The sequence below is a fragment of the Peromyscus californicus genome, unplaced genomic scaffold, assembly GCF_007827085.1.
Source record: "Peromyscus californicus insignis strain IS unplaced genomic scaffold, ASM782708v3 Scaffold_3__1_contigs__length_106647218, whole genome shotgun sequence".
Classification (NCBI taxonomy): domain Eukaryota; kingdom Metazoa; phylum Chordata; class Mammalia; order Rodentia; family Cricetidae; genus Peromyscus; species Peromyscus californicus.
The window spans coordinates 2,208,881-2,223,011 of NW_026294551.1; the positions used below are offsets into that span (position 1 = coordinate 2,208,881).

General features: G+C 51.0%; 1 protein-coding gene across 6 annotated transcripts in view; it reads right to left on the bottom strand.

Annotated features, from left to right (window-relative positions):
• Baiap2 (BAR/IMD domain containing adaptor protein 2) overlaps positions 1-14,131 on the bottom strand; it is a 70,443-nt gene that overhangs the window by 45,782 nt on the left and 10,530 nt on the right. For all 6 annotated transcript variants that reach the window (XR_008222472.1, XM_052758388.1, XM_052758385.1 and 3 more), the window contains exons 2-3: positions 9,674-9,749; positions 6,526-6,612 (exon numbers count right to left, since the gene is read on the bottom strand). Coding sequence is in view for 5 of the 6 variants with exons in the window: in XM_052758388.1 (XP_052614348.1) it covers positions 6,526-6,612; positions 9,674-9,749 (163 nt within the window). In the remaining variant the exon portion in view is untranslated. The remainder of the gene's footprint in view (positions 1-6,525; positions 6,613-9,673; positions 9,750-14,131) is intronic.

Genomic DNA, 14,131 nt, shown 5'->3' on the forward strand with positions numbered 1-14,131 from the left:
GGCTGGTCTGAATAGAGTGTTTTCATACTTGGACAGACCAGAGATCCCTTCACCCTGCAAGGGGCGACATTCCCTGAAGGCTCTGATTTACCTCTAAGACAATGGGGACCTTACACATATAGATCAGTCTATCATGGACATGCTGACCAAAAGGTCAGAAATGAGCAAAGTTGTAAACAGGAGGAGGAGAAAACCAAATGGTACTAAAAATAGACTACAGGCCTGGCCATGGTAGTGCATGTCTTTAATCTGAGCACTTGGAAGGAAAAGGTAGGAGAATCTATGTGATTTCAAGGCCAGCCTGGTCTACAGAGTGAGTTCCAGGACAGCCAGGGATACACAGAGAAGCCCTGCCTTGAAAAACCCAAACGACTACCAATAAGACTAATTGGTATAGAGAAGGTCATCCCATGACAATGTGGCCTATCTTACCAGACAGCACATGTATGCAATTGAGAGCACAGTCAGAAAAGGTGCTGAGCTGCCACTACTGGGTACTGGGAAGCAAGCAAGCCCGATTTCACAGTGGCTGTTGCTAAAGGCCATGGTATCTTAGAGCATTTTTCTTTTCTTTTTTTTTTTTTTTTTTTTTGGTTTTTCAAGACAGGGTTTCTCTGTGTACCTTTGTGCCTTTCCTGGAACTCACTTGGTAGCCCAGGCTGGCCTCGAACTCACAGAGATCCGCCTGGCTCTGCCTCCCGAGTGCTGGGATTAAGGCGTGCGCCACCACCGCCCGGCTGCATTTATCTTCTAAAGGGGCTCAGTCTTACATTTTCCATGAACCAGCCTGCTCAGAACAGCGAAATCCAGTGGGAATAACTTAGTTATAACCAAGAGAAGACCAGTGAAACAGATGGTTAATTATGTGTTTATGGAATATTCTACAGCAGTGAAAACGAATGCTCCCACTGCTGACAATTATACAGATGGGTCTAGGGCAGAAGAATAGCAGGCTGTACACATCAGTCTTCCCATAGCTGACACTGCGGCATAAGGATCACAAGGTCCTGCTTATCTAAAGCTTTGCTTCCCTCTTAGATTCACCACCTGTTCCAGATTATGAACATTTCTGCAGAAACACGTCCCCTGCTCCTATCTTCCACCCTGCTGAGTGGCCCCCTGGTCCTCTTCACCTAGGATGCCTGACCATGCGGATCATTACCACCCCCACTGCTGAGGCTGTCACCATTCCCAGCCCCACCCCTGAGTGCAGCGAGATAACTTAAGAGCACCCAGGATGATCTCAACAGCTTCCAAGGAGCGAAGACCAAGAACACAGAATCAAGTGGAAACGGCACTGAACTCAGCGGTGCCACTGGCAGTTGCTGAGAGACGATGCTTCAAACACTAGCAAAGAGCCTTCCCCACCTGAGATTCACCAGCCAAGCCAACGTGAGATAGGAAAGCACCAAAACCACTTCCCATTTCCCTGCATAGAACCTTAAAGGAGAAACAAGACTCCCCCACGAGCAAACAGGAACAGAGGACAGGGCTCCACCTGGGAGGAAGCTGGGTGACCAGAGGTTCCAAGAGGGAGGAAGCAGAAACGGATGGGAGTGTGAACCCAGAGACTGGACAACACACATGACTGCAAGGGCAGCCAGGGGCAGGGACAAGTCAGTCAGCATCAAATGAGAACTCGAGGGTTGTGTGTATTCCAGAGAAAAGGAAGTTGTTGTGATAAAAATAATGACCAGAACCATAATAACAATCAATAAGCTGGGGCTGGAGAGATGGTTCAGCAGTTAAGAGCACTGGCTCCAGGTTCAATTCCCAACACCCACATGGCAGCTCACAACCATCGTAGTTCCAGTTCCAGGGGATCTGACACCTTCACACAGATACACATGCAGACAAAACACCAATGTACATAAAAGAAATAATTAAAAATTAAAAAATTAAAAATTTAATAAGCTACCAAACTAAAGTCAACAATTAAATTCAAAATTAAAATTGAACTGTTTTCCTCCTAAAAATACTATTAGGCCAACTTGTTAGTGCATTCCTATAATTCCAGCTCTCCAGAGGTGCAGGTGGGACAAGGCCATCTTCCATACATAGTAAAACAAGCAGATTAAAAGATAATATGCATGAGGCTACAGTATCTAAAAAAATAAATCACAAAATCAAAGGCCAGATTAGCAAGGTAACTCAGCAAGTCCCATGTCACCAAAATGCGTGACAGTTAGCTCCCAGGGACACACCTGGCAGAAGAAGTCAATTCCTAGAAGTCATCCTTGGACTGTCACACTAGCTCGCCCCTTCTCACCAAATAAACAAGTATAGTAATCTTTAAAAATAGTTATTTGTTTGTTTTCAAGACAGTTTCTCTGTGTAGCCCTGGCTGTCCTGAAACTCGCTCTGTAGACCAGGCTGGCCTCAAACTCACAGAGATCTGCCTGCCTCTGCTTCCCGGGTGCTGGGATTAAAGGTGTGCACCACCACCTGGCTCAGAGTAAATATTTTCAAAATAAACATCTGATACAAGATCTAGAATATAGGAAACTTTTATAAACCAGTATAAAGACAAGAACCCAAATAAAATAAAGGATGCAAACACTTGAATTTACATTTTACTAAAGACAAATAAATGGCAAATAAGCATGTGAAAAGATGTTGAACATCATTAATTAGAGAAATGTAAATCTGGAAATAACCCAAACTAGGAGCAACCCAAATAGTGCTCGGCAGATGAGGGTATAATGAACTGTGCCAAACTCCACAGAGAGCATGGTGCGACCCAAGAGTGTGCAAGAGGGGCTAGACAGGGGACCGCCACATCCTGATGGCAGCACTGCGTTTACCCCCGTCCTGCAATCACAGTGGTTGCTGGAGATGGGGCGGGGCTGGGGGGAGGCCTGACTATAGAAAGAATGGACAGATTCACCATCATGCACACAGGAAACTCCACGCAATATGTTCCAATATGTGCAGCTGATGCTTCATTTCCCAATAAAGCAGTGAAATCAAGCAGTCCCAATGGATTGCAGGTCTCAGCTGGGAAGACATTTACTTCTACCATGAAACACTGTATTGATTTTAGCAAAGATTTTAAGAGTTATGTTGGGTCAAATAAGAGGATGGGATCAGAAAGCAAACTCCATCCTAAGAACTCCTTAGCATGAAGTTAAAAAGGAGAGACAGCACGGGCCTGTCTTTTAGACACTTGGAAGCAAACAGCACATGGAGCGGAGCAGCTGACTGGGTGGGAGGCAGCAGGGAGGGGTGGGTAACAGGGACGACTTATTTTTAAAGCAAAGCAGTGCTGCTTTAATACAAATTCCAACCATTTGCTCTAGCAATTCCACTCCCAGGTATTTGCCCAAAAGAAATGAAATATAAGCCCACACCAATGCTTCACACTCATGCTCTATGCAGTGCTATCCACAGCAATCAGGGCAGAAGTCACCCCACTAGCAGATGAGCAGGCCAGGTGTGGTGACACCTGCCTGTAATCTCAACACTACCAACACTTGGGAGGAGGAGGCAAGAGAATTGAGGTTCATGCCAGCCAGGACCAGAGTGAGACCCTGTCTCAAAAGGTGCTGCTCAAAACAGAAGAGGTCCATCACACACTGGAATATTATCTGCAGTGGAGATGCTAGGTGCCATACTGTGCCAAGCCTGTGCTCAGCTGGCTGCTAAGGACAATGGGGTGGTGGAGACCTTGCCTGCAGGGCATCATTGGCAGTAGATGGCCAGTTCTGGAGTTTGATGGCTGTATGGAGATCCCACAACAGAGCTGAACCAAGGTCCAGGCTTGTAGGTTGTGAAATTACCCTTCCTCACAGTCTAGCTTTCTTAACTCCTCAGGGGAGTTATGTGAGCCCTACATGTCTACAGCAGAGCCCGACAGTCAAGAAACTGTGACACATGCCACCACAGATGAACCTCAAAACCACACTCTGCCAAAGAGTCAGACATGAGCTGTACAGTTCATTACAGGAAATGTCCAAAGGTGGACCACAGGTGGGTGGCTCCCCAGTGCTGCTGCTGCTGCTGCTCCGGGGACAGGGAATGGCTGTTAATAGATTATGGTTTTCTCGGGAGTGATGGAAAAGTTGGAGCTAGATACAGAGAATGGGAACAAACTCACAATACACCAAGCCTAGTAAATTGTTCACTTTCAGGGGTGAAATGTATGGCATGTAAATCACACCAATAAACCTGTTACTGAAAGAAAAAGATCTGAGCCAGGCTGACACCTGGTAGCACACTGAGGAAGGATGCTCTCCACAATCAACCCAAGAGACTGTACAGCCCACACACAAACAGAAGCTCCCTGGTTCAGATCAAAGCCCTGAGCCTCTCTCCCCTGCTACTCACCCCATCCTGCAGTACCATGTGAGCCCAAGGAACACAAGCAAAAAATCCTGGAATTTCCCAGCAGTCCCAGGTACACCCCCTGCCCACTACAGAGCATTCAGTGCCTGGCTCTTCTCTAAACATACTCTCACTGTTCATGTGACCACAGAGAAAGCACTTGAGGTTCTGCACAGAATCAGAAAATTTCACATAGACATGTAGGGCTCACATAACCTCCTATGGTGCCCTCTGAGGCGTTAAGAAAGCTAGACTGTGAAGAAGGGTAACTTCTCAGACCTACAAGCCCAGACCTTGGTTCAGAAGCTCCATTGTGGGACCTCCGTACGGCCACCAAACCCAGAACTGGCCACCCCCTGCCAATGAGGCCCTGCAGGCAAGGCCTCCACCACCCCATTGTGTAGTGATATATTGTGCACCCTAATAAACTTGCCTGAGGATCAGAGAACAGAGCCAGCCACTAGATTAGACATTGAGGTCAGGTAGTGGTGGCACACACCCTTAATCCTATCACTCGGGAGGCAGAGATCTGTCTGGATCTCTGTGAGTTCAAGGCCACACTGGAAACAGAGCCAGGCAGTGGTGGCACACACTTTTAATCCCAGTACTGGGGAGCACACATGTCTTTAATCCCAGGAAGTGATGGCTGGGCAGAGAAAGGTATATAAGGTGTGAAGAAACAGGAACTCACTCCATTTAGACTGAGGATTTCGTAGAGGTTAGAACCAGTGGCTGGCAGTTCTGCTTTTCTGAATTTCTCCTGATATCTGGCTGCGGGGTTTTTATTATAAGACCATCTAAGATGTGAACAACACCATTGTCCTCACCAGCCAGCTGAGCCTACAGGCCTGACCACAGTGTGGCACCTGGCATCTCCACTGCAGTACCCTCAGCTCTCACTCTGCAGCCTGCCAGAGGCTCCCAGTGAGTGCTGCATCTGCAAGAGGCCAGAGGTTCCCTCTACTAGTGCCGTCAGCTGGCCAGTCTTTCTCTTCTCCCATTACAACCACTATGATGGGTCACACTCATGCACAGCCTAGGCTTTGCCACCCAGGCAGGTCCCATGGTTGTGTTGGTCAACATAGCAGTCTCTCATGAACTCTGGAGGTCTCAGTGGCATGGCTGAGTGCAAAGCCTGGCTTCTGTGCAGGAGGTTGGGAAAGGCACAAAAGGACAAGCAGGGCGAGAGCAGGCAGAGCTGTGCACACAGGGTCTCTGTCAGCAAGCTATGGCATGAGGGAGACAAGTCTTCGAGCTGGAATTAACATACACATAAAGAAATCCAGTTCCCCTGACCTACCAATATAACCCAGACCTCCTGTCAGTCCAGGGGAGCTACTGGTCCCAAACCTGATCCTCCCAGGATAACCATCTGCTTCCTTCTGAGCACCTCTACCTGGTGTCCTTGCTAACTAGACACAGGGACCACACTCTGGAATGGTCCCCATAGGGAGGCCTCCATGGACAAGGATCCTAGATACAGAAGCTTGTTCTGTGCCCATGACTGGAAAAAACCAAGTGGTTCTAGGCCACTTTAGTTTTCTTAGTGTCCAAGGCCAGCCTGAGAGCTGCAGATAAACAAAGGCCAGCACAGCACAGCCTGCCTCACAGCCCAGCATCCCTGTGAGTGCGGGAGACCTCAGTCACATTAGCACCTCCCCCCTAAGGCCCAGCTTGCAACATCACCTCTCAGGAGCGCATGAAAACACAGGCAGGCACAGGAATAAAGACCTCGGGGACCCCACCTTCGAGCACTTCCCAAGTCTCCTGTATTACGAGGTTTGTAGATGTGGGGGTGCACCTCCAGGGGGTCCCCACCCTTCTCACTTGTCTTCATGCCAGAAGCAACTCAGTATGTTAGTGACCACTTCAGTCCAACTTTCCACATAGGCCCCTATATCTGCCACTTAAGAGTTGGCCCCCACGCCTCTCAATGTGGCTGTGGCTGTGTCTGTTGGTGCCAGCCATGCTGTTCAGGGCAGACAGGCCACCAAGGGGAGCTCCAAGCAGTACCCTGAGGCCATATGGTACACGCCACTTTCAGTGGAGAGTACACCTCACCAGCTCTGACATTTTAAAACTACTCTTCTTATTTAGCAGATAAAACCTAGTTTTCGGTCTGGCACCAGCTCTCCAGACCTGCCTGGATATATCCAGTGATTCTGGGGGCCTCCAGGCCCTCTTCCCAGCCAAGGGTCTTACCAAGTTCCTTGGAGCCCTGGCTCTCGCTGGCCAGCTCCCCCATCTTTACGAGAGCGTCGAAATAGCCTTTGGCGGCAAAGGTGACACCTGAGGGGACAGGAAAGAGTGGTTAATTCCTGCACAGAACCCAGAGAAGGTCTGCTGCCAACACAGATGGCAGTGGTGCCCACCCCTACCCAAGCCTGGACAAGCTCAAGGAGCGCCCTAGCTTCGTCGTTGCTGTGGACGCCACGGTTTCCTGTTGATGCTCTTATTCCACTGCCATCACGAGGGTTTCTCTCATGTGTAAGAACACAGTGTACTGTGCAGGTCCAGAGCTATTCAAGTAGCGCTGCGGAGCGTGGCGCCCTGTCATGTGCTGCCTGACGAGGGGGAGGAGTGCAGCTTTAAGTGTACGCACCAGACAAAGCACCTACAGACCCTGGGCAAGATCAAGGCAGCTCTGGAAGGCAGGAGGTCACTGATTTATCCAAAGATTCCAAGTCGAAAGACAGTCACTGTCCTCAGTCTCAGAACAGGCCCTAACCAGGAGCAGGTGCCATTGCCCAAAGCAGGCTAAGGGCATCATATCTGCATTTCGTAGCCAGAGGGGCTTCTGGGGGTGGAAAGCTCAGCACCTGCCTTTCCTCCAGAAACACCAGAACACCAGACAAGAACAAGCGACCCCAGCCACCAGGTCCAGACTTCCTTTGTTGTGCCTGGCACACTCCTCCACCTGAGGAAGGCCCCAACCACCTATCCTTCACTGTTCAAAGCAGGGAGGACAGAAGAGGCTGCCAGGTGTGGAGAACAGGGCCATGAGAAGCAGCCACCAGTGGCATCACTACAATTTCTACTTTCTTGTCTACAGAACTCTGTTAGAGGGTTGTAACTGGGCACTCTATCAAACTTTATATGGTTTTCAATTAAGAGCACACAATTTGTTCTGTGGTACAAGATTGTGTCCCTGGGGGACTGAGGAGTTTCTGTTGCCTGGGAGAGTGGACCTCTTAAAATAAATGGAAGAAAAGACGAAGGAGCAGAAGTTGAGCACTTGGAGGCTGAGGGGCCGAGGTGGTGTGGGTGGCCTGTGAGACTGAGCCCAGCCTAGACAATCAGAGAAAACAGGAAGAGGAAATAACCATCCATCCACCCTGTCCACACACAGTCCTGACAACTCCATGAGGAACACCAGGGGGGCCAGGAGCATCTGGAAGGAAACCGTCTCTGAGCATCAAGGAGCTGGAGGGTAACATCAGAGAGGAGGGGTCACTAGAGCCTCCATTATATCCAGAGAAGGTGAGACCACACCTCAAATTCAGGGCACCGGGTCACAGAAATCTACCGATGGAGGAGAGCCGTGCCAGGGCAGAAAGACTCCTAATGGTTTAGATGCAAGATTGTAAAACATCGGTAGTGAACTTCTGCCCTCTGGGGTTCTCCCATTGTGCTGTAAGCCTGTATTTAAGACCTCCTCCCTCCTTCAATAAACGGCATTCAGCATTAAAAAATAAAATAAAATTGAGGTGCAATCCACCCCCCACCTCCCACCAAAAAAAGACTCCTAATGGCTAGGTCACCAAGCACCACAGGGATGGCTTTGGAAGGGGACATCACTGGTATGGAATGTGTCAGTTTCTCTCCTACTTGTCATGGCATAGAGCCATCCAAGCCTTCCGATGTCACCAGACACAGTCCACCTGAAAATCAGAGCAGGAAGAAGCAGCTGGAAACATTCAAGGTCCTAGAAAATTCTTTTGCTGGGAGAACTAGAGCATCGTGTGCTGTGCCTGGAGATAACGGGCACTCAGGACACAGGGCAGAAGCCTCATGGTTGGTCTCCATGCTGCACTGCTACTTCAGGGCTTCTTCCAGGGGGTTACAGCCAGACACAGAAAGTCACCTCCTCTTCCCACACAAAAGCAGCTGAGGGCAAGCAGGCATCGGAATGGGAGCAAGGGCCGGGTGTGGTGTGAACGTAATCTCAGTACTTGGGAGCTGAGGCAGAGAATATGAGGCCAGTCTCACACAATCCAGAGGCCAGGCTTCAGGGCTTGGGGTCAGTGCTGAGCTCCAATAGACCAGGACCACTGCATGTTCTCCTCCCACATCTCACCTTGGTGTGGCCTCAGTGACCTCTAGGGATATGCAGGAGACTGCTGCCATGGTCCTGCTACAGGTCAGCCCTACTTGGAGCAACCGTCAATAGAACAGATTAGGGTACCTGGGAGGATTCGTGTACAGGAGGCCACTTGGAAGGACTGTTCGACTAAAGTGGGAAAGCCCTTGTTCCCACACTGGGTGGGGCAAGCAGGAAGGAACATTGGTGGCTTGACAGTTCCAACTGGACAGTGTGACCAGGATCAGGCCCATGCCACCAGAGATCAGTCAGGTGCTCTGTCCTCAAGCAACCACAGGCTACAGGGAGGGAGCCATAACAAGACCCTGCTGCTAACCAAATATAGCTCTCTCTGCCGTCTTGTACTGGAAACCTGTAACTGAACAAGGAGCTCATCCCACACCCGGGGCCACAGCATGGCGAAGCTGCAGGGGGGAGGATGCAGTGCACGTTTTGGAAAAACGATGGCCTCATGCTTTACTTACAAAGTTGGTGGCCGCTGCAGCCCTGCCTTTATAGGTGAGGTCACAGGGACTGACCCCAGGGTCAGGATCTGGAAGAGTGGCTCTCTTGATGCATGCTAGGACCAATGATGGGTTTCAGTCCTTTCCTTCTACGAGCTGGGGGTGGAAGGTGCCTAAAGAATCTGTGAGCCAAGGGTCTAGCACAGCTGCCCCCGTCCCAAAGGAGCTGCAGCATGTCTATTCACCAGAGTGAGGACACAAGCCTAGACCCAGGGTCACTTAGTACCAGCCCCAACACTGTACTTTGCATAAAATTCTAAAGAGCAGACAGCTACATCCTTGTCTCTAAGTAGCCTGCTTGTTACCACAGCTGTGGAACAAAAGCAGCCTGCATGGAGTCCAGCCTGCATGGCAAGAGCCTGTGGACACAGTGAATGCAGGGTCACATTCAGAGCACACGGCTGGGCACACCCTCTACTCATCTCAACCAATGTTTCTGGAACAAAAGGCCTAGTGGCTTCTACCCAAGCAGTAAGAGACTGAGAGGAAGTTCATCTGTGAGCCAGAGGCCAGGGGCCAGCTATACCTGCTAGCGCTTTCTCGTAGTTCTTCCCCATGGCGATGAAGTTGCGGAGGCTGGGGTTGAACTGCTCCATGATGGTCTGCAAAGGAACAGAGAAAGCAATGTCACCACCTTACCACCATCCACCCAGAGCTGGGAGGGCTCAGCCTGGATGGCATCCAGAAACACTCCCCTCCTCCCCAGGTCGAAGCCCCAGCTCTGCCCATTGTGAACACTACACCCTGGGGTGGGCAGAGGCCTGCTGTGTAGAGCTGTCTGCAGAGCAACAAGGGGGTCTTTGCAGGGCCACACGGCGCAGGCAGCACTCACAGGCATGGCTTCTGAGGCGCCAGGACTCAGCTGGTGGGGCTGAGTCAGCCGTGGGAGGCCACCCGTCGGCCACACACAAATGCTCAGCGACGCCCCCCACGCCACCACCCTAACTCAACACACCAATTACCAACATCAGCTCTGATTAGAGCAGCGCACAGCCTGATTTACAAATACCATACTATGAATAATCCAACAGGCTCCGGATCTGTTTGCCCGACGGACCGCAGTCCCCATGCCAATATCGGCAGTTCTTAGACTCAAGAAATTAGATTTTCACTGTGAAGGCCAAATAAATGTTTTAATTACATGGCATAAAAACAGGCACACACAAACAGCGGCCAAACGAGAATCCGACCGGCAGAATACCACAAACTGTCGACAGTCTAACAGCCTACGCCAGCCAGGGAAGACCCCAGGAGGAACTTTGAAAGAAAACCTAACCAGACCACATCCTAAGCCAGTGGGGAGGGAGTCATGCTGGGAGCCTGACTCTTCCCGAGGATAACAGGAAGAGAAGCCGCCTGGCTTTACACCAACTCACTCCAACCTGTGGCCCCAGTGAAGGACCAACATGACAACTAAGAAGGACATTTAAGGACACCCGGCCTGCCCGGCACTGGCCTGCCCTGGGGTATGGCAGGATATCCTCACCAAGGGGCATCAAGACCCTCCCTCATTCTTGGGAAAATGAGGACTCCAATTCCAAGCTGCCACCACCCACCCTGTCACATGTGGACCTGGCTTGCTGACCCCTCACTCAGGAGGGCTCCTAGCCCACAGGAACCTCAGATGGTAACACTTCTCAGGCAAATCTACAGGGCTGGTGGCCCTGCCTTCCCAGCCGCCTCTTCATGCGAGCCCTGAGTCCTCAGAACAATGAGCATTCAGCAACCAACTAACCCCCAGGTCCCACAACCAGCAACTGGGGAGTGAAGGAGGAAGGCTCCAGCAGGGTTGGGATCCGAGGGCAGAGCCCAGTGAGAGGCAGGGAGGACACAGTCATGACTGACAGAGAAGGCAGGCGCGCAGGCAGGCCAGAGCAGTGTAGACGCCCCAGGCCAAACCAAGCGGTGCTACAGGGTTGCAGGCGCCAGCAGGAGAGGAAGCGAGTGTAGTAATGTCCCCAGACAGGACAGGAAGCTGGGAGGATCTGAGCAGAGCCAAGCTGGTACACTAGAAAGGCCCTGGCTGCACAGATTTTAGTCAAGGGTCAAAGAGGAAATAGAGAGGAGCCTCCCTGCTGTTCAACTCTAACTATGAAGGGAGGAAGGAGGCGCCTAGCTGGCCTGCATTCCTGTGTTCTGTACACCAGGCAGTGACTGAGGACAGCTGGGACCTGACTGGGGAAACGAGAGGCAGACACAGGGACAGGACCCTGAGGTGGAACTGGATACATATTGGGTAGGGTGTAATCAAAGAGCACCGGGGAACCAGACAGGGACACTACAGGAGCAAAATGCTGGAGTGCTGGGTCCAGGAGCAGGCCCAAGAACGTGGATCTAGGCACACCCTTGAGGGTCCTGGGAGGAGGAAGAGGCTTAGTCCAGATCAGTCCTCTGAGCTTCATTCACATCCTAAATGACAGGAGAATATGCCAGAAACCACCCAAGGCCAAGTAAGGCAGACCGCTGAGGCACCTGTCATGTCTCCCGTGACACAGAGGGCAGCTGTAAGGTTTCACTTCCTCAGTGCAGCTGAGCTCATACGGGAGGAATGTAATGTGGGTGGTGAAGTGCCAGCTAGGACACCTAGGCATGGCGATAGCCTCCACCTGCTCAAGAGCGGCCAGTCAGCCAGGGACACACTGCTACTGCTGTCTTGGCCTGAGGCAGTGGCAGGGACATGAATGCCATTAGGCTGACATTCTATGGCCATAGAGGGCCAGTGTCTTTCCAGGTCTGCTTAGCAACACCCGCCGTGGCTGGAAAAGTGGGCCTGCTCTGAAGGAGGCTTATTTCCAGGCTGCTGGCCAATGTTACAATCTTTCTTTGGGTCACTTGACTTCCAGCTACCTTATAAGAAATGCAGCGGCTCACAAAGGGGGGAGTCCATCTGGGGTGTGTGTACATACAGGTGCACACATATATTTGTGTATGTCAGGGTCTCTCTAAGCTCAATTCTCATTATTCTAGGGTTCATGCAGAAGCCATTTGGACATGGTATGCCATGCCTGCCCCTGGCGGCAGTTCCTGCCCCACCTCATCCAGTCCCTGTGTGGGAGTACAGTCCCCGCCCACCTGCTATAGACAGCTCCCATGAGAGAACAAGTTCCTGCCTGGGACCACACCAGCAAGGCTGAAGCGCAAGCACCCAAGGAGAAGGGCTTGCTCACTGGGGAAGAGATCATCTTCTTATCAACACCAAGGAGCACAAAGGGAAAAGCAGAAGCTGCAAGTTTTGACCTTGAAAATTTAAACAAACTCAAGATTCTGAGGAAGAATCTCCCTCTTCATGAAAGTTTGAAGCCAGGAATCCATGAAGAGGGCTGGGTGGTCCTGATAGGCAACTCAGGCTATCTCTTTCCTGCCAAAACAGAATCCTACTCAATGAACAAGCATCACACTTTCTTTAAAACCCAGGCCAGTGACCCACCTCCCCCAAAATGTGCTGGGACTGTGAGGTGGCTCCTTGGGTAGCTTTTCTGGACCAGGAACTATATTTAGAACCACAATTCTTTTACTTATTCACCTGCTCATTCAGTATTTATAAGAGACACCTTCCATACACCACATAAAGCTCTGGAGTACCTGCAAACTCATGGGAGATTATCCTGCAGAACACATCTGTCTCAAAAGGGCTCAGGGCTTCAGGAAGACCACCTAAAGATTATCGGAGCTCAAGTCAAGTTTACAGTGGCCTTTCTGCCAAGACTTTCCCAAGCAGGGTGTCCCATGGCCACTCCAGCCTCGCCCCTGCCCTCTTTAAAGACAAGGTCTCCCTGTGTAGCCCTACCTGGCCTGGAACTCTCTGTAAAGTCCAGAGATCCCCCTGCCTCTCCCTCTTGAGTGCTAGATTAAAGGTGTGTGCCACCACAGCCAGCTCAGGCCCAATTGTGTGGCTGCACCCCTTCAGCCAGGACTCAATAGAAAAGCAGGTATCTGCTTTGCAGCCCAAGGCACTACCCAGGTGAGAGGGAACCTCCCAAACACCCTGTAGCTCAATCCAGCGCAGACTGACCCAGCTGATGGTTAAACGGCGCTGGTTGGTGGCGCTGGTTACCGGGGAAAAGTCACGGGCCACAGCCACGACTACCAGAGTTAGAAAGAGCTTTATTAGAAAGAAGCCAGGCCTGGAGAGAAAGGAAGATGGCGGGAGCAGAGAGAGAGAGAGAGAGAGAGAGAGAGAGAGAGAGAGAGAGAGAGAGAGAGAGAGAGAGAGAGGAAACACAGAGAGAGAGGGGTGGGGGTCCGCGTCCGGCTTTTTTAAGGCGCGGATTGTGTGACCATGCGGCAGTACGGCGTTAGATCCAAGCTGCGCATGTACAGAATCCTAACACCAGCAAGACCTGCTTAGGATGTCATGTCCTTGGGAATAAAATCAACTCCAGGTATTCAGTGAGCACAAAGAGCTGCTAAAGGAGGGTGACTCTGAGCTCTGCCTTGCTTGGTTAGAGTCAAAGACGGTAGGAATGTTTATATATTATCTTAGATAAAAAGAGGCATGGGTTTCCAGAAGGAAGCAGGCCTTGGGGTGAAAAGGGGACATGAAAGGAGACAGGCAGGAGTCCTGGACACAGGAGCAGGGTAGCCCAAGCAAGGTCATCTGCCTACATGCCTCACTGCTACACAGTGTGCCCCTGTCCAAGGCAGCAGGAAGTTGGCTGTGACCAGACCACTCTCCATTCTGGGCAGGAGAAAAAGAAACATATCCAGAGAGAGAGAGAGGGAGAGAGAGAGAGAGAGAGAGAGAGAGAGAGAGAGAGAGAGAGAGAGAGAGAGAGAGAGAGAGAATGTGAATGAGAAAATGAATGAGAAAACTCCTGGCACACAGGCCTCAGCCCACGGGCTCCTCAGCAGGCCGTGGAAGTGCTCTGAAGCACGTGGAATATAAGAACCTTGTATCTTTCTGTGAAGCTGGAAGAGAAGCCTCGATTGTTCCAGAACAGAGGGCTGGAGTCCCTGCTCCTCAGGGAGCAGCAATAAGGTTCCC